The 20,896-nt window shown below is 44.9% G+C and overlaps 1 protein-coding gene across 1 annotated transcript in view; it reads right to left on the reverse strand.

Annotated features, from left to right (window-relative positions):
• USP24 (ubiquitin specific peptidase 24) overlaps nucleotides 1–7,636 on the reverse strand; it is a 62,827-nt gene extending 55,191 nt beyond the window's left edge. Inside the window, exon 1 of the mRNA XM_027748672.2 lies at nucleotides 7,198–7,636. Coding sequence (XP_027604473.2) covers nucleotides 7,198–7,509 — 312 coding nt within the window. The 5' untranslated portion in view covers nucleotides 7,510–7,636. The remainder of the gene's footprint in view (nucleotides 1–7,197) is intronic.
• Nucleotides 7,637–20,896: the final 13,260 nt, after the last annotated feature.

Below are 20,896 nucleotides of genomic sequence, written 5' to 3' on the forward strand. Positions count from 1 at the left end.
TAAGCATGAGGTATTGAATTTTTTAAAAAAAAGTTACATTTTTAAACCTGTAACCTACTTGCTTTTTATAAACTGGTACTCCAGAAGCTTAAAGAACTTCTTTAAACTCGTGTCAAGTGGCAGATGTGGGAGCAAAATTGGAGAGTATTTCCTAGTTGCCTGTTCGTGCCATCATATAAAACCCAGTTGATCCATATTGCTAAGAGCAAGCTTGGTATCTTGTTGTGAGTATGTCAGTGTTATTAAGACTCAGAAGATGGTGTCATGTATGGAATTTCCAGATTATGTTTCTCATTTGGCAATAAGAAAACCTACTGTGACTTCTTGAACATTTTACTGACAAACAGACATTTACTTGCAAAGTATAGCAACAGTTTTTAACTGGTTCAAGTTCTAAACAGATGCAGCATCTTACCCCTGCATTGTTATCCAGAGAAACGTATCTTTATGGAAAATTTCTGAGCACAGTGATAGATAGGAATGTCTTTTGTTATTCATGTTAAGAGAACATAAGCTTGTTGGGGGTATACACGGATGTTTTGCTTTATTCTTTTTGCATAGAAATGAAATTCTTCAGATTTTTACCATGGACTACTTTACACAAGCAAATGCAGTCTTGTCATAAGAAAAAATATATTAGTATTTCATTGTGCTAATATAAAAGAATGATACAAGTCTATTACTAAAGAAAAATAAATCCTCCATTACAGACTGCCCTAACTGAAGCTGATTTGGACTCTCATCTTGTCATAAACGTGCCCTAAGGAAACTCCAGCTTATTTAGTGAACTTTCTCACAGAAAGTTTTGGACACTAACCTTAACTGAGAGTTGCACAAGTGCACTATCAAGAATGTATGATTAGACTAAACCCTAGGTGTAAAGGATTATAGCAAATTATAACCACAAAAATCCCATGGCTCCACCTTCCCTCTGCCCTCCATCTCTCACAACTAAGAACCATGTGAGACTAGGAATAAGAACACAATGTGAATTTGAAAAAAAATAAATTCAGCAAAGCTAGAAATTAACTTGGATTTTCTAAAAGCATTGCTTGTACTGCTCTCTCAGATTTCCAGGATGACAGTGTGATGTTACCAGGCAATATTTGCCAATGTACTTGCCTAGTTGTTCAGAGATAAACGTAGTCCTGAGCAGCACAGCAAAACAAAACAACTGAGGCTCTGTAAATATATCACTTGGATTAAAACATCCATTTACCTTCAACAATAAAAGGAGTCTCTTTGCCTTTTTATGCTACTATTACCACAGTTCTGAGTGCAATCTGAGCCAGAGATTCGCTACAACCACTTTTGGCAACATATTTTGAAGTTTGATAACAACTTGTAGGTGAGGGAGAGGTCATGGAAAGCACTGTTAGGAATGCCATTCATAAGGAACCAAGGAAAACACTTATCTTGCATATGTTTTCAGTATTCTTTATGGATATATTTAAAAACTTACTCCATTATCATAACTACAAACAGCCAGACTCACAGCTGATACCATTATTCCTCCCAACCCTTGAGTTTTCTTAAGCACAACCCCCCCATGTTTGTTCTCAAATAACTCAAAACAACTTTGTGTGATATCAGATAAACATTGTGCTTTAAAACAATAAAACAATGAATCACAAATGCTTAGCATTTCAGTACTTAAAACTGAATCAATACTTGCATCTCTGTTTGCCAAAACACCAGGCATTAATAGAGAAGTGCTGCAGAACCACTAGATATTTATTGTAACGTTTTAGCAACCAAAGGTCGGGGTCTGAAAGGGAAAATTAATTCAATAATGCTGCTGAACACTCATCCGTCCTTCTGTTCTACAGACGTAAACTGATGTATAGTGAGATAGAAACCAGAACCGACAAAGCAGCTGATTTTGACAGTGTGTAATTACAAAAATGTGACTAATTAATATGAAAAAAATCTTTAAATGCCTCTCAAGACTGTTCTGCTGGGCATCAGAAAAGCCAGAATTGCTGTAAAGTAGTAAGCAGGAAGATCAAGTGGCAAGAAACTGTAAGCATACTGGCTTTTTAAATTAATTTTAATTTGGCCTGTGAAACATATATACCAAAGGCTACTCCTACAGCAGTACAAATACGTGGTTTTTTCAAAATAAAAGCTTAAAAAAACCCCAGGCACTTCCTTTCCATCTTTGCCCTTCTCATACAAAGACCTACTGTTCCTTAATCCAAAAGCAATCCAAATGATTTGCTGGAATTAACTTCTAACACTGGCTAATTTGTTTTTATTCTCATTCTTCCTCAGTATTTCACTTCCTTATTAAACAGCTGCCACAGAATAGCACTGTAAACTGGGAAGATGACCAGAAAATGCTTCCAGGGGACATTATAGCAGAGACACTTCCTGCCCAGCTGAGAAGTTGGCTATAGATCTGCCTCCTACCTCCGCTGACCCCCCAAGGCATCACCTTCATACCAGTAATTATAAAGTGCTCCTCTCAATCCACAATTATTCTAACGATCACATTACATGATAATGACTTTGTAAGTTATTCAAAACAAAGCTTACATTTAAAATTAACTGACGAAATTCTCACTATTACCCCTATTTTCCCTGATTTCATGCAGCATCTCTATTAGTCTGTGTTATGTCAAGAATGAAATGCAGGGTATTTTCTTTCAAATGCTTTCAAGGAAGTGTTAATGGAATCAGAACGTAAGAAGAGGTTCCACACCAGGGCCACTCATTTTTGAAAACAGTGATGCTGAAAATCAGGAGTGCTAAAATACTAATTCCACTTGACATTCTGATGGCATCCAGCCAGGGACTCAATGCCAAAATCCACCACAGAGCTTTATTTGATTGCTTAATTGTTTTACAAGGCCAATTCGCAGACAAGCCGCACTGTAAAACTTCCATATGAGAATGCAAGAAATAGTCACTTTTGCAAAGCTCAAGATTACTTGCAAGACAGGAGATTGACTTTAAATGTACAGAATTGCAGTGTGAAATTCACTTCATTTGCTTGAAGGCTAAATACCTTCTTTGGCTTTAAATAAATACAGCTCCTTCCATTCAAGGATCAAAGTACTCCACAAGCCTAATGTCCATGGTTCTCCTAATAAAGCACACACCATTATCCTCATTTTACACATTAAAAACTAAACCAGGGGTTAAGTTACACACCCACCATGACACAGCGCATCTGTGACAGAACTGCTTTCAGTCCTGAGCTCTAATAATGAGCAGAGGTAGGGTTTGAACACAACAGTTCTGCAGCATGACTAGTGAGAATGTTCCTGGCACTGGCACTCACTACGGTTGCCGGCCTGTTTCTTTTACAAAATCCCCTTCTCTTGAAATCAAACAGCACCTCAAAAGCAATCCTGGACAAGTTTTATTATAAACCTTACCTAGGAAAATCTGGTGCGTGTGAGCTTTTGATCCAGTTCAACTAAAACAACATAAATCAAAAGAGCACATGCTGAAGGGGACAGGAATAGCTAGAAGGTAACATAATCCGTTCATCACAATTTACCCAAAAGGTCGTAGTAATGACTCTCAGAAGCTGTTTTAAAAACAAATTAGGATTATTTTAGTGAAGGTTATGCAAACTGCTGTTACATGTTCAGTAGTTTTACCGACCCCTTACCACAATTTCAGGTTCTCTGGTCATATTTTCCACATTTGTTTAGCCTGCTCTTCTCCCTCTCATTCCTCTCAAATTCATTAAAGCCAGCAATTGTGGCACTTGTGGCAATTCATGGACACACTGACAGACGTTGTCATCACATTCATTTATAGTCTTGTCTTAAATTATAAGGATTCATATAGCAGTTCATCAGTCATATAGCGGCTTATCTGTCAGTCATATAAAGAGATGAGCATAGCATCCTTCACCCACCTCCCTCAGCAAAGAATCACACTGTGACAATCTGGATGTTGCCTAAGGAATAAACAGAAATTCCAGATTCTTGCCAAACTGCACTCATCAGATTTACTGTCAACAGACATAAACATAGAAGTTATGTCAAACAAGCAAAGTTACCTCTTCTAAAAGCAGGTGATTTCAGTTTATCAATGTGGTTTAGTGCTACACAGGGCAAAGCCACAAAACAGCTGTAAACCTGAAGTTGAACTTCCTGCTATTTCAGGAAGACTGCACAAATGAACTGAATCCCCCTTTGCATTTCCAAGTTTCTCTGGCCTTTTTCTTTTGATGAGTTAAGCGTGGTCATGTTAGCCCATCAATGCCAGAGGCACACCACAGCTATTAGCTTAAAACTGAATCAATTGCATGCTGAAAATGAAGTTTTAGCTCTCGTGAAAATGAATTTGTGCATATCTTCATCTCAAGCCTCACACAGAAGGCAAGCATAGAGTGTGTGTTGGGCCAGCTCACAGCAGCTCTCTTGCTTCTGGGCCAGTTATTCCAAATTTAGGCTTCTCTAACACTTTCAGACAGCCCTGAAGACCAGCAGTCTGGATCACTGAAAGACGATTCACACTGATTTTTACAATCTTATCTAAAGAAAACATGTTTTTACTAGTATGATATGTATCTGGTTGCTGTGCTGTTCTCAAAAGAAAACCAGGAGACAAGCCTTTCTTTGATCAACATGAATACTAAACAGATTCTAACATTATGTAATAGAGACCAAATAAGCATATGCAAACATAATGGATTCATTACTGATTAGAGAAAATGTAAAGTGTTTAATCATTCATAGATCTATTCTTAAATGCATGCTAAAGTGTACTCAGCCAAAAAAGGAACGTAAATTCAAAGTACAGACCTGTTACATGCATGTAATGAAGAATGACTAAAGCTTTCTTGTTATTTTTAAATTTAAAACATCTAATCCTAACTTTTGTTCATCAAGTACTAGACTGGAAATTTTTATTTAGGAGAAAATTTCTAAGAACTGTGCTCCTTTGATGTATATGTTCATGTACGTTGCTGATATATAAAATCCAAAAATCTAACACACCACAACCTCCCCACTGAATAAAAGTTAAAACCGGTATTATGCTAGAAAGAGAGATGATATTGAGACCAAGAAAACCAGAAATAACATCAGAATTACCACAAGACAGTATGGGGTACAATATGTTCCACCATAATGTGTATGACTACAATGAATAATATAGCTGCCTGCGCAATGGCTTTCTGTATAGCTTCACTTGCCATAAGCTTCTGCTGAATGGAAAACTACCGATTAAGCTGATTAATTACTGATTAACCACTTAAAGAATAGCTGTAGTTTATTAAACGTAATGCTAGATTACTTTTGAAGCATAAAACCCCCTAAGAACTGATCATATATAATTTTCCCAGTTTTACAAAGAATATGTCAAAAGCTGTTAGGTTGTACTGCAATACTGGACAAATAAGCACAGGCAACAATTACAATCTTAAGACTTTTACAAGTATAACTCTTCTATTACAGAAACACTGTTTTGCATACACATGCAGGAGCTGACAGATGCTCATATGCAGAAGAATCCAATTACTAAATTGAGGCCTGAATTTATATAGTTTCATGTAGCAAGACACCTCAGCTGTTCTGAAATGCCTGCTCTGTGCAGTGATTTGCCTCTATTGAAATGTTTTGGCTTCCCTCCTGTGGGTTAACCAGAACACCAGTCAAAGCAAACGAGAACGCGAGTGGCGAAGGAAACTATTACAAAGCATAAGTAAGTTTGATCAGACATACAAGTTGAAATAATAGGAGGAAAATCCTCTTAAGAGCTGTCAAAGTGTCATTTGCAATAGGAACAAGTGCAGGGGAAAAAAGTACTTCTCTGAAGTTTACACTGACAGCTTCTCTTGAAACGTCACACTGACAAGCCAGACTGTCCCAACCACGACTACATTCGATAGGAAAATCCACCCTCCGGGTGGCTACAGAGATCTAAACGCCAACAAGGAGAACTCTCATTCATTCTCAACCCTTCACAGCAAAGACTGAAAACCAGTTCCCCGACGCTTCAATCAGGCAAGTTAAACAGCGACTCCTGCGCAGCACACGTGCCATCCCATGGATCACCTTACTCCACAAGCACACATCAGCAGCTTATGGGAGCTCAGGATCTAACCCAGTTAACTCAGTGAACAGGATCACCTATCTTTATTCCGCGAGATTGGACGTCAACATGCTGAAGCTATGGATACGGATGATCTGTGCAAGTGTAGTTACGTACCAGATACGTGCACGTGTTCTTCATAAATGTATTTATAGATACATACACACACATACCCAGAAAGAGAGCACTTGCTGGCACAGCAACCCTCAGGATACTGCTCACCAGAGCCTAGGAGGGTACGTGAGTTTTCCTGGTTTGATTCACGTGCTTAAGCACCTGCTATTGACCAATTCTTGAGACAGAGGCTATGCAAGGTGGCCCTTGGGTACCACACAGCAAGGCCTTCTGCTGTTCTCATCCCCACGAGTTCCACAGTTTGGACACTACTAATTAGCTCTTTTCATATGAGAACTCTGGGAAGTTTCGAAAAAAAGACCTGGAGGAGGAGAAGGCTTTACAGGAAAGCGTTACACTGACTGTTCCAGGCAGCAAGGAAAGCATCATGAGCGTATTCGCTGGCTGAGCGATTCAGAGTTCTGGAAGAGGATGGAGGAGCGAAAAATGCAAACAAGGAGGAAGAAGAGAATCTGGCAAAGGTTGGTGTCCTCCAGCACATCTACTTCAGTTTCGTTTTGGATCAAAGCTATAAGTTACAAGTTAAAGCCTTGTTTTGAAAATATCTGACTTTACTGCGTCCCTATTTCAGAATTCACGCTCAGCCTATCCAAATAAAACCATACCTAAAGTCATACCCACACTGCACTTTCCTTCACATTGTGCAAACAGTTAACAAAAAAAAAAATAAAATAAACAGTCATTAGTCACTAGGATTATGCAAGAAGGCAAAAGAGGGGGGAGCAAAAACCAGAGCCCTACGGTGGCCACACATTCTTGGAATGCCAAGGAAAGCCTTGGGCGCGCTTCACCTTGCAGCGGTCGCAGGGAGCGGGCACGGGAGCACGGCGGGGAGCCCGGAGGGAAGGAAGCAAAGCGAGCGGACAAGGAGCCACCAGCCCTGGGGGTCCCCTGGGCACCCTCCCGCCGGCTCCAGGCCCGGGGCGACCCCCGCCCGCCGGCCCCGCCGCGGGGAGGCTGTGGCGGCTCCCCCGTACTGCCCGTGGCCGCCCCACAGCAGCTCACCTCGGTCTCCACCACCTCGTGGTACGCGGGCGGGGGATCGAAGCCGCCCCCGCCGCCGCCGCCGTCCCCGTCCCCGCCGCCCCCGCGGGGGCCCTGCCCGCCCGCGGGGGAGCCGTGCCCGCCCGGCGGGCCCTGCCCGCTCTCCATGGGCTCGTAGCCGCCGTAGTGGAGGCCGGGCCGCTCATTGGTGAGCAGCGCCACGGCCTCGTTGATGTCGTTCTTGGCCAGACGCAGGGCCTTGCGGATGGCGGCCGCGTCCGAGAAGCCCATGCAGAGCAGCGTGGTCATGTGCTGCTCCTCCTCGCTCTCCATGGCCGCGCCGGGGAGCGGGGCCGGAGGAGGAGGAGGAGGAAGAGGAGAGGGAGGAGGAGGAAGGGGGGGACACCCCCGCGGACCGAGGGGCGCCGGGCTCAGGCGCTGCCGGCCCCGCGCGCCGCCATGTTCGGGAGCGCCGCTCCCCTCCCGCCGCCGCCGCCGCGGCGGCCGCCCCCGCCCCGCCCCCCCGCGCGCCCCCGCCCCGGCCCCGCCCCCCCCGCGCGCCCCCGCCCCGCCCCGGCCCGGAAGCGGCGGCGAAACCCCGGCCCGGGGAGCGCACGCGGGGCCCGCGTCACGTGACACGGAGGGGTTTTGAGCGGGGGGAGGTGTGGGGGCATGAATGGACCGGCGTGGGAAGGGGGCGTGGTCAAGGGTCACGTGAGGGCGGGCGGCCGTGCCAGGGAGTGGGAGTGGGATCGGGGACGGGGATGGGGCCTGGGAATGGGGGCGGGGATGGGGATGGGGATGGGGATGGGGATGGGGATGGGGATGGGGATGGGGATGGGGATGGGGATGGGGATGGGGATGGGGATGGGGACCGGGACGGGGACCGGGACGGAGATAGGGACCAGGGATGGGGACCGGGATCAGGATGGGGACCGGGATCAGGATGGGGACGGGGGATGAGAACGGGGACGGGGGATGAGGACGGGGGATGAGAACGAGGACGGGGGATGAGGACGGGGACGGGGATGGGAATGGAGATCGGGTCTGGGACCTGGGATGTGGATAGGGACGGGAACTGGGACCAGCGATAGGGGTGGGGCCCGGGCCCGGGTCCGTAGATGGGGTTTGGGAACGGTACCGGGATCGGTAGCGGGACTGGGAGTGGGGACGGGGCCCGGGGACCTGGACTTGGACCTGGACCCCGACCGGGACCGGAACCGGGACCGGGACCGGGACCGGGGCCGCGTCGGGGGACAGAGGACCGGCGGAACGGGGACCGGCGCCGAGACCGACACCGGCACCGGCATCGGCACTGGCACTGGGACCTGGCGGTTCCTCACGGCCGGGCCGGACTGCCAGGGGAGCGCTGCGGGGAGTGGGATGTCGAGGGTGTCACCACACCTCCCGCCGGTGCCGGTGATACTGCCGTTAATCACGGCTCTTTTAGCGGACAGGTGCCGGTGGGGCGGTGAGGCTGTCACAGCGGACCACGACAGGCCCGGGGGGTGAGGAGAGGGTGGGCAAGGCTGGTATCCGTGGGCAGCTGGGAGTGCTGGGGGAGATGCTCTGGCTCCCGGGAGCACACCATCGAGTTATTGTCTCACTGCTGCCATCCCTCCAGCTTCCACCTTATTTCTCTCTAGAAATATGTTCTTTGAGCATGTAATATCACGAAGAAATTCTTCCCTGTGAGGGTGGTGAGGTTCTGGCACAGGTTGTCCAGAGAAGCTGTGGCTGCCCCATCCCTGGAGATGTTCAAGGCCAGGTTGGATGGGGCTCAGGGCCACCCAGGATAGTGGAAGGTGTCCCTGCCTATGGCAGGGGGTTGGAATGAAATGAGCTTTAAGGTCCCTTTCAACTGAAACCATTCTAGGATTCTATGATAATATAACAAGGAGAGATGCAAATCCACACAAAATGAAGCAAGGCACAATCAAGAAAAAAAAAATTCTAGTGCCCAAAGCAGAGAGTAAGTTATATATATTCCTTTAACACGCTTGATGAACTGCTGTAGTGCACAAAAGTCAGTAGTTCTGGATCTGGATCTCCTGGTACTCTCCCAAGTAAAATTTATCACCTCGTTGTAACAACGTCTTTTCTATATTCAGAGAAGAAGAGGAAGGAGGAAACAGATAAAAGATTTGTCAAGATCAGTGTTGGTATCTGCATGTACACATTTGTCTTTGAAGGCACGTATTTTCAGGCAAACTATTTTGTGTTAACAGTGGCTGACATTACTGAAGGCATAGGGGTTAGGAATCTAGAAACCACTGTCTGAAGTCTCAGATACAAATAACATTTATGATAAAGGAAACTTTCAAGTGTAGGGCACACCAACAGTATTTAGGTCTCTAACATGAACTTTCAGGGCTCAGCGTTGGACTCTGCTCCAGAGTTTGTCTGTAGACTGGTAGATCAGTCTGTTGGACAGGCAAGGTTTTAGATTAATTTTTAGATTGCAGTGATCTCATATTCCTTATATGACCCAAAAGGTAATCACAGCTCCTTCATCTTGCTTATTCATCTCTCTGATTCTTTTTCTCTAGGCTGACATTTCTCTAGGCTGACATCAGTGGAACGGAGGTAATGTGCATATGACTCTGATCTTCAGCTTCTGTATCTAAGGAAGGTCTTTCATTCAGGCTGATCTCCAGTTATAAAAGAAATTGTTATGGCTCAGTCTTGGCAGGCTTCAGAAAAACTCCAACACTTCAAATGCATTCAGTTAATATGCAGAATATTGACTCACTGCTTACTCATATGACTAGCATTTAAAAGACACTTTCATTTTTAAAGGATATTATAAATGATGGTTTAATCCTCACAGCCTGGTGAAGTCAGTTGGCATAATTTTCCCTTACTAATGGAAGAAATTTGTAGGAAAAAGTAAGATATTTATTAGATGTCATTATTGCTTTTAGATTTATTTCAAGGAAGTGCCCCTCTAATTTGTGCTGAGGTAACTATTGAAAACTCCCAAAAGTGATGGAGGAACTGACTGTAATCCCAGGTGACCGAGGAAAAAGAGACTGCTTTAACATTAAGTTACCTATACTCTGTAGTCCACTTGTTCTGAATGATGTTTAAAGGGAGTTTGAATTTACCAGTATATAGGAATAACACTTGGGCACAGCAGCTCAGCATTACTGATGATGAGGGGTGCTGATCCTCAAGTTAGATTTTACAGACTTCACTGACAACATCTCTCTTGGGACTGCTTAAAGGAAAAGATCACACATTCCAGCCTAGTGAAGGAATGGGTGCATCCTTTTCTAGATATTATTCAGCGTGGATGTCCCAGTTTGCAAATGTTTTTTATGCATTGTCAGTTTGAGAAAAGTTGCAGATGGAAGCACAGCAAACTTGTCTAACTGAGAACAAGGAAAGCAGAAAGTGAGTCTTTCCCTATGGGGCACCAGGAGATGCAAGGAGACAAGGACAGTAAGGAGATTGAAGAAGGGAACAGATCTCTTCAAGATCAGCCTTTTGATAAGTTGGAGTTTGTACCTGTGGAGTTGTCAGTTTGATATGACACACATTTACTAGTTATTTGATTGTATTACTTCGTGGAAGTAATACATGACTGCATCATATGTGTATCCTGAAACATGTCCAGATATGAGGAACCCCCGTGTTACAGAAGGGAGATATTTTTGAACAGAAAAAAACGTTATAGTAAGTGGTTATGCTGTGACAATGAACCTGGCTTTTTGCTTGACCATGATGTGGCCATGTAGCCTGAAAATGGAGTTTGATGGACAATTGCAATGATTTCTGCAGATATATTACTCTAGGAGTGTTTGAATAATTTGTCTTTAACTGAAAATGCTTTTATGCTTTTCTTCATAAGCTTGTGTCAAAGCCAGTCCTGTGTTTACAGCTCTCTCATTATTTAAACAGCGAATGCAGCGTGTCCCCTCAAAGGGAAACAGCTGTATTGTTCTGGTGGAACATACACATGGCCAAACTAAGAGGTGACTCCCTGGCTTGTTGAACTCGGAGGTTTCCCTTTTTATTTACATTTGTTGCAGAATTCCAGCCATAATCTCAGATGTAATTGGAAAACATCCTTTGCCACCCTGATTTTGTTTCCTTCTTTGTTGTACTGTCCTAGCCATGATGGTTACATGTATACTCAGAGGCTATGATAGAAGAGAATTTAAAGTTCATTGTGTTGCCCCCAAATCTTTGATTTCGCATATATGTTTTATTCAGGATTAAAGGGTATCCTTCTCATATTTTGTTAGAAGTACCATAGGAATATATTACTGAGAGAAGCTTACTATGAGCTAAAACTTACTGTTTATAAATAATGACAAAATATGGAAAATTAGGAAAAAAATTAATGACAGGGCTCCACCACCCTATAGTACATAAGCACAGAAGGAGTTGTATGAAAACTGGGGTTACAGTATCTAGAAAAAATTCCTTTGCAGTTGTTACATGAATGAAGAGTGTGTGTGAGCCTGTATGAATCCCAGCTCCCTCATTTAGAAGGGAAGAATGCTCTTTTTTTCTGATTGATGTCAGTGGTAAGAGCTTCTGTCCTATCTGCCAGATGAACAGAAACACTCTCCACAGGCTGCAGGGTAAATGCTTTTTTTTATAGACTTGAATTTGACTAACAGAAGAGTCGGCAAAGCAATTGGTGGTGTCTTGCAGGAAATCTCATCACCCAATGGAGACAAGAAGGTGACTTCCTGGGGAGAAGTATCTTGTCCCTGTACCCCTAGACATACTAAACATTGACAAGAGGAACGTGTTTACAAAGGTTTCCCTAATCTTATGTTTTGGATGGACAAGGCACTTGCTGCTTAGTATAGCTGGCTGTTGGGGCAGAGAATCTCTTCACTATCTGAGGAAAGAATATCTGAGATATTTTGGAACCCAGCTTTTGTACAGTATTGCAAAGAATTAATTTAGGTTTTCTGGAATGACTTTATCTTTCCTTCCTTCCTTCCTTGCATCCCATGTCCCACCCAGTCTCATCCAGTTTCCTGCTTCTGGTTTATTTATAGCCAAACGTAATAGGTGGGTTTTAAAGAAGTGCCTCGGGGACCAGATAGCACAAATCCCTCTGAATTATTGAAAAGCACATTTTTTATATGTATATATTGATGTTTGGTTGCTTTTAGCAGAGGGGGTTAAAAACATTTGTATCGTGAAAAGCTATGTAACCCCCCTGCAAAGTACAGTTGCAATGACAGCTAACAAAGCAGATGCACAGATGCTTTTGACTGCTTGGGTAGCTGTGCAGCCTCACACAAAGCAAAGATTTTAGCAAACACAGTCTTGTGAGTCTGTTCACAAGCACCAGCTGACAGATTCCTGCAATATACTTTTAGACTTCATCTATAGTAGGAATTTTTGCTGCCTTCACAGCTTTTGGCTAGCACGAAAGGAGATTTGTGCTGGGGCAACCGCCAAGGCCAAGCCTGCTGTCAGCAGTGATTTGCAAAGAGGCAGTTTACCCTGTTTTCCAGCTGGGACTCGTGCACTCTAGTAATCATAATTACAATATTTAGCTCTAATACAGTGCTTTTAAGATGGGTATCTTAAAACAGTATGAGGGACAGAGGGATATCATTAGCTCCTCAACATGTATTATTTTTTGCAACTGCTACAAACTATCATGGGACTGAAGAAGAAGGGAAGAAGATGAACAGATCTTGTGGTGTTGCTGTGTCTCCTCCAGCCAGTCTGTCCCTGTTGTTATTCCAGCATCCAAAGGGAACAGGAGCTGAACCATGACCGTTTTCCTGCAGCAGAAGCTGAGTACCCGCTGGCCTCCTGAATACAAAAATGAAGTTTCATACTGTTTCCTTTGAATGGAAGCAGCATGACGTGAGTGTGGAAAGAGTGGAACAGTATGTTAAGGGAAACACAACTGAAAGGAGAGAACAGCTGACTCCAAGGGCTGAGCAGATCTGCCCCCTCTGCTTCACTGTGTAGGTTTGTTTTCAGCTCTTCAACTCAGACCATCTCGCGGGTCTCACAACACATCTCCACACCTCTGGGCTAGAAAATGAAACAATCGCAAGGAGATTGTTCATTCTTCCTGAAACAAGCTACACAGGCTGTGGGAAATGACAGCTAAGGCTGAACTTTAAAACAACCTGAAAGCACTTAGATACAGAAATGCAGAGTGAAGCCATTCAATAGAGTTAGATTTGGAAGAGAGCCCTGAAAAAACCTGCAGTTATGACTAATCCATTTTTAACGTGTGTGGTTGTAGGTAAAATCACTTCTTCAAAAGATCATTTCTCTCCCTGTTATGGTTACAGTTCTTTACTGTCCTTTTAGATAAATGACGTGTTGACATGTGAGTTCAGTTACAGATGAACTGCGAGGACTGAATTATTTCTGATGCTGGAGAGGCTCTGGCTGAGCTGCTTGTGAAGGGGAGGAAAGATACAAACAGGATATTCAGTGTCAAGCTGCAGCAGCACCCTGAGAGACCCACCCAGAGGCAAACGCTTGAATGCTCACTCTCTCCTTCAGCCAAGTTAGCTGAGGAAACCTGACATAATTGTAGACTGTAGAGCTCCAGTTCTGCAGGGACAAACTCATGCAGTGACATTTTAGAAATGAAATAATCTGAAATGGAAACTTCTTGTTGCACTGAACAAGTCTGTGAGACACCACATGGTTTTACAGGATAGCCTTTGGGTGCATTTATTTTGTTCTCAAATTGTGCCAGCCTTGCTTGCTGGTCCCTTTGCAGGGATCCCTCAGTTCTGTGGTACAGAGGCATTGATGTTAACACGCTGCTACAGGGAGACGTGGTGTGACACTGTGAGTTCCACAGCTGATGTTATGCCAACCCAACATTCACAGACTTTGCAGTCTCATAATCAGTAGAGCTGTGACTAGGAGTGTGAATTCAGTGCAAACAAGCAAGAGGCTGTGGAGGGGAGCAACGTGGAGGTTGTTTAGGCAGGTAGAAGACAGTACAGTGAATCCAACACTGGTGAGATATGCTCAACTTAAAGACTACCTCAGCCTAACTGAGGGCAGTGTTGACAGAGCTTGTAGTAACACGCAGTATTGTGAGAGTGAAGCCTGTTCTCTGTGCTGTGTGAGTGTATCTGATATCCAGAAACAAAAGCAGTTGGCGTTTCCCTGGTGTATGCTGAGATGTGGTGCAATGTGATAGAGCAACAGGGAACTCCTTGCTGGCTTTTTGCCCTATGCAGATTCCTTTTGAATTAGGTTGACCTTTAAAGCAAGACTTGCTTCTTCTGCTTCTTATTGTCTAAATTCTGCATTGGAGCCTGAGAAACAAGTCTGTGAATCTTGGAGGATTTTTTTAAAGCTCTAATTAGTGAAACAAAATAGGTTTGAAGGAGTCTGAGGAGAGAATCGCCAAATGGAAACCATTTTACAGAGCTGTTGCCTTTTATTTTTTATTTTACTCCGTTCCACAGCAACACTGGCCTGAGTGGTGCTAGGCTTAAATCAGCACAAAAAATGGTTTGTGTCAAAGAAGACTGGTCCACAACCCTCTCCTGTTGTTAAAAGGCACCTCTGCCTCCTGGTCAAAACAGCACCTTGTTTGCGCTCAGCAATTTGGAAACCCAAAGCTGTGTTCCTGCTGCCAGGGTTTTGTACTAGAGCACTGCAACTGCTTGGCACCAGCAGCCCCATGCAGGAGTTTGGAGGTGAGAGAGGTGAAAGTCAATATCCTGACTAAAAATCTGGAGGTATTTAGGCAGAGGGGCTGTGATGGAAGAACCTCTTCCCCTTTTTGAATTTCTTTAACATTACCATTGCTTCAGTTGCATTTTCACATGTTTTCTCCATGTCTTATTCCGGCAGATTCTGGCATTTCGTGCAGATAATTAAGTGCTGATCGAAGGGCAGCTGAAACTGGAACTCAGCTCTGGGTGGGAGGCAGCAGCTCCTGGGCCAGTGAGAGGCCTCATTGTGGTGCTTCGGGACCTGCAGGTGGGACTGCAGGAGGAGTGGAAGCATGTGAATATTTTTGGTTTAAACACAAGGCTTAATTTTTCAGAAATATGAAGAGGTTCTTCAAGGTTGTGAGAGCCTAAAGCCTTGGATTTCTCCTGCCTCATCTGCCTGCTGGCACGAACAGCCCTGTTGTCCCATTTAGAGTGCGTTTGATCTCTCAGTGACTCATTTCCAAGGCTCGCTATCTGCACCAGCAAGGTGCTTCAGGGTTGAGTCGCACCCATGTATCAGCTCTGTTACTGTACCCTGTTATCAGCTACTCCTTTCACTCCTGGGGTGCTCCTGGCCTTTGATCTGTTCCTGAGCTGCAGCAACAGCTTTCCTTGTTTTTTAATGCTTCATTACACTGTACAGGGCCATCATCGCTCCCCAAATGCTGCAATCTCTGCTACCTGTGTGCTGCACTCATAAGTACATCCAGGCTTTTTCTTGAAAGCATGAAATAAACTCTCATTCCCCTCAATCCTCAAATAATCATAATGGAAATCAGTTTACTGCGAGATGGCAATTTCCATCAGACACTATATGGAGGTATAATGATATGGTTAATTATTCCCTTCCTTCTCCCTGTTGCATTTAGCTGCTGCTTTTAAAAATCTGTGGAGCGGGGGCTGTTTACTCCATCCGTATAGCAGCTGGTGCTGTGGGCTCTGACTGGTCTGTAAATCCTGATGTTATTGAGCAGTTCTGAATCCTGTCCCCCAGCAGAAGTCCTTTTTTTGCTGGCTAGGATAGATCTTGTTTAATTTGAGGCTAATTCTGTCAAAGTTAGAGACCCCAGTGGAAAGAAAGGTGCTCTGTGTGCAGGAGGACTGAAAGAGCTTTCTGTGTTCTACAGGTTTTTTTTTTACAGTGGCAAGTGGGCAAAAGCAGAGACACACAATAATTTAAGATGTATTTGCTTAAAACCAGCTGAATTCATAGTAATGTTGGAAGAAACCAGCAGCAGCATCTGAGCCAATTCTGCTGGAGATGGTGCTTATCAGATGACCCAGCAAAACCTCCCTGTAGGAAGGCTTGTAGGATTTGGGTCAGAAGTTCCAGCATAACAAGCACATGTCTCTTACAGCTTTCAGAGCAGTCAGTTCCTGCTGATGAGGTGCAGAGCAGTGATCCAACTCGTTTTGTCCATTCTCTCAGGGGTGGGCCTTGGCCAGGCTGTGTGGTGGAGGACAGACAGACGTGTTTGCTGCACTGAGTCTTGTAATAGAGGGAAGGCTGTGGTTACCTACATGTTTGTCTGCTCATGGGGTCCAGCCAAATGGCACAGCCCATGTCTGCAACACTGGGAATCCTGACCACAGTGTGTTGATCCCATGTGATTTAATAGTAACAAATCACTTTCCTTACACTGGCCAGGTTGGGCTTGTTTTGTTTATGCCTTGAAACCTCTCTTCTCCCCCACACTATGATCTGTGCCAAACTGGCAAGTTAAAAACTCTGCCTGGTGTGTGGGCAGGAGAAGGGCCACATCCTGGTGCATAAAATGTGTGAGATGTGATACAGGGTTGAGGGGAGGATGAGGTGCGGACAAGAGGTGCCAGTCTTGTGGTCAGTTCATGACTTGCCCAGCCTGTTTCACAGACTTGTAGTTACTGATCCTTGACTATGTTTCAGGCCTGGCCTACAGTCACTAATTGTCAGTGTCCTGGGGCTTTTCCCAGGTTTTAATTGTCCCTATTAGTATGATGGATATTGGAAATAAGGACGCACTGGAGAAAGGTAGTAGTGTTATTACTGCGGCCGTTGTCATTGCTGGGGCTGCCATTAAAGCTGCTTACTGGCATTTGCCCTCCTGTGAAATGTGTAGGTGAGCTATTTATAAATGAGCAGAGAGATCCTACATCTCTAGCTTGTGCTCAGATTTAAGGGTTAATCCCTACCAGGAGGTAAGAATCTGTCCAGGACTGCAAAGCAGGTTAGTGGCAGTTGGAAATAATCCACTCCTTCTGAGCCTCAGTGTTGTCTGTATTTCTGGGGGCTGGCAGGGGTGTGGAGAAGCAGCATACTGTTTCCCCATTAGTTCTCCCTGTTCCAGCATGAGCTCTCTTCTTCAGGGTGGAGAGAGGCACTTTTCCTGCTGCACAGCCCCCTCTCCTGTCCTCTGCTTCCTCTACACAGCAGATGCACTCAGCTCTCTCCTGGGCTTCACTCAGCTTCAGTCTTCTCTTGCTTTTACTTTTCCTTTCTGGAGTGGATTCAACCTGGTGTGCAGGAGGGAATTGCCCTTTTCCTGGAGCAGTCCAGTCCCAGACGCACAGTAATTAGTCTCTGTACTTCTCAAAAATTCTTCTGAAAGTAGATACAGCCACTTGCTTTCATTATTCCTTTCCCGTGAGGTGTAAATTGCCTCACCTTATAAAACACGCAGGTTCCTGAACAACAAGATCAATATAGTTGGATTTCTAGTGCAATTATTATCTTTTACTTTTCCACATGTAGATTTGCTGATGACTACCTTGACTCCCAGATTTTAAAAAGTTGAGGAAAATTACCTACCTTTGAGGCCTGCACCTCAATCTCCAGGGCTGCCCAAAAGGCTCAAGTAGGATTAGGCAGACATGGATGCACCCTAGATGGATAGCAGGAGCCTAATTGCTGTAAGAAACAAGGTTAATGCGATGTGGTTGTAGTGAAGAAATGAGGCTTCTCTCCTTGAGAGCTCCTGGCTTGCTGGCTGGATCTGTAGGACACACTGCCCTCTCTTGGTCCTAGATGGGCTCTGGGTCTGAGCTGAGGAACTTACTTTTCCTGAGTATCCTGGTGGCCAAGGGATTGCTACTGGAACCTGATATGTCCTGTGGTTTATAAACTCAGCTAGAGCTATAGACTTTGTAGGTGATTCCAACATTCTCTCCAGGAGCTTGCGACAGGATTTATATGGAGCTTCAGCACTGCATGAAATCAATTGTGAGAACAGTAACCTATGAGTGATTTTATCATTGTATGCAGGAAAGTGATGTAAGAAACCACAGAAATCTGCTAGACTGATTCTTGAACACGTGGTGAAAGACTTTAATCTGTTTTTGCTTGTAAATGGGGGTTTTATGTAAATGTTGACAAATCATAATTATGACATAAACATTTCAGGGAATTCACACTTCCAGATGCAATGGAGTTGTGGGAGCAATCTAGGAACAGAGACTTGTTTGAGAGAGACATCTCTGACTTGATCTCAGTGGTGCCCTTTGGGGGTTACACTCACTCAGAGCCTGTCCCTGATGCTGCCTGAGTGATTCAGTGTGAGGCTGAGCTCTGCACTTCTCCATACAGGTTATACAAACAAGTGGGATGTAATGGTTCCACATTGTCCCATTTCTGCTACATGTTGTTATTGTTGCTGCCCTTGTGTGGTTTATGTTTATGTACTGGCAGTGTTTGGCATTGTGTTCAACCTTTTTCATGTCCTGGAGAACCTCATAAATCTGCTCTATCTACTTTTTGGATTACTGAAATTTCATGTTACAGCAAGATGGAGGAGTGATTGTATTCTTATGTTTTGTCTTATATCAAAACAATTATTGTCAGCAAGAAAATCCACTGTGACTTGGAAGTGCATGTGCTCATGGCACGTACTCTTGGAGGAGCAGCAGCTGGAAACAGGCAGTGCTTGGGTCAGAACAGCCAGTGCACAAGTTGGTGGATATCTCCCCTTTAATCTATATTCACATGGAGCCACAGAGGTAGTTCTGAAAAAGAAAGAAAAAAAAAGATAAAAGGAGATACTGTGATCCCACATCTCATCTGTCTTACTCAAGGGGTCATGTCCCCTCACTGTACACTCCCCATGTGTGTTGCAAATCACCCTGTGTGCCTGTAGCTCTGTCTCTACACCATCCCAGTGCTGCCTGCTCTGTGCTGTCACTGCCTGGCTCCCCACAGCTGGGAAGCCCCCAGGGACTATGCCCACATCTTGTCAAACCCTAGGTAAAGTCAAAATCTAAACACGTGCACAGGGAATGGGAGAGCTGGGTTTTCTGCATCACAGAAAGGGAGCTCATACACACCTCTCAGAGACTGCCTGAAATCACGAGCTGCAGGGCAAGACCTGGGCAGGCTTAGGGTGGGCTCTGGGCACTCCTGCTTTGAAGCAGAGGGGAAGAGCAGGGCAGAGCTACTCACATGAGAAAGCTTTTTGCACTCGGACAGGAGGAGCAGGCTCACTCTCAGTTTGCTTTTGCCAAGTTCCTGAGGAGACATCTGTGTTTTAGGAACCCACTGGACTGGGGCACAGGAACCTGCTTAGTGCCAGGTTCTCTTTCTTATGATTTTAAAAGGAAAAAGAATCGCTTCTGACCCACAGCACCACACAGGAGGGAGTGCCTGTTCTTCAGCTTTCCCAGCCCCAGATGTAAAGAAGCCTGACAGCACACAGTCAAGGAAGGGGCATTCAAATGATGTTTCTGCTTGCTTGCCTTTGCCAATTTCTACTCCAACAAATATATTTTTATTCATAATTCTTACAGATGGAGCTGAGACGCCTCATTTTGGTTTCTGAATCCTGAGGGGCCAGTAGGTACAAAGAGACATTGTGTTCACATGAAGCTGGTTACCTGACCTGCTCTTGTCCTGTGACAGCTAAAACACAGCATTAAGTGGGAAAGCCTATGCTGGCTAAAAGGGCTCTGCTAGCATTTGCCCCTGTGGTGCTGGGGAACATGAGGCAGCCACAGCCCCAGAACACTGGATTTTCTCTGTGCTACTCAGAGCGACAACACCCCTGGCATGTGGGTTTAGTGAGCACTAGAGATGCTCCATACCCATTTCTGGAGCTTGCCTTTTCCTCTGGCAGCCCACAGGTTTTCTCAAGCCATGAGCTACACCTGGCATTCTCAGCCTCTGGACAACCACAAACCAGATTATGGTGGGAGGATGCCAGGAAGGGGAACCTTTTCATAAAAAGGATCTGCCATCACAGGAAAGAATGACTTCTCTCTCATTAGATCTCCCTATCTGTGCTCCTCCATCCCTCCTTTCTGACGGATGTGTGCGTCACATCTGTGTTCTAGGAGTTTTGTGACATCTTTTTTTGTGAATCTGCTATGCAGTGAATGCTCACATGTGTTAATGGTCGGCAGGCTGTGTTGTGCCTTCCTTACTCCCATGCTGGTGAGAAAGCAGCTCTCTGAAAGTGGAAAGTTCCTGCCTCCATGCCCAGTCTTGCTGCTTCTTTCCATGGCCTTGTGTGCTCACTGCTGGCAGTAAGCTGCTCCGTGCTGGTACTGTCTGGCTGGGCTAGTGTGAGGTAAAGACACTCTCCAAGTCTGAGATCATTCCAAATCTCCACTTGGTATTTTTATAGTGATTTACACCTTTCTGAGGTCAGGCCTTTGAACCGGAATTTTCTTTAAAACTGAAATGAAAAGGGAAAGCTGGAAAAACAGCCAAAGGATTTTTTTTTTTTTTCCAATGTAACAAGCCAGGATTTGAAGACAGCCTTGGATTGCTGCTGTCAAGCTGCACGGGGGACACTGTACGTGTGGCAGCCTCCTTGTTGAGTGATCAGCTTGTGCAGGTTGGGCTGTCAGTGCCAGCCTGGACAAGCAGGTAGCCACCAGCAAGTCCAGACAATATGTTTTGCAGTTCTCATGCTTCAGCTTGACCAAAATCCTATCCTGACCTTATAGCTACAAGCAAGACCAAAATGCCTTAGCAACTGTTATTTATCCACTTACATTAGTCACTCATGTAATTAGAAGATAAGGCAAGGTGCATTCCGCGGGCAGGAGCCTTGCCACCGCGGCTG

Source organism: Pipra filicauda, unplaced genomic scaffold, assembly GCF_003945595.2.
Source record: "Pipra filicauda isolate LSUMZ 115617 unplaced genomic scaffold, ASM394559v2 scaffold19_size4547281_pilon, whole genome shotgun sequence".
NCBI classification, from domain to species: Eukaryota; Metazoa; Chordata; class Aves; order Passeriformes; family Pipridae; genus Pipra; species Pipra filicauda.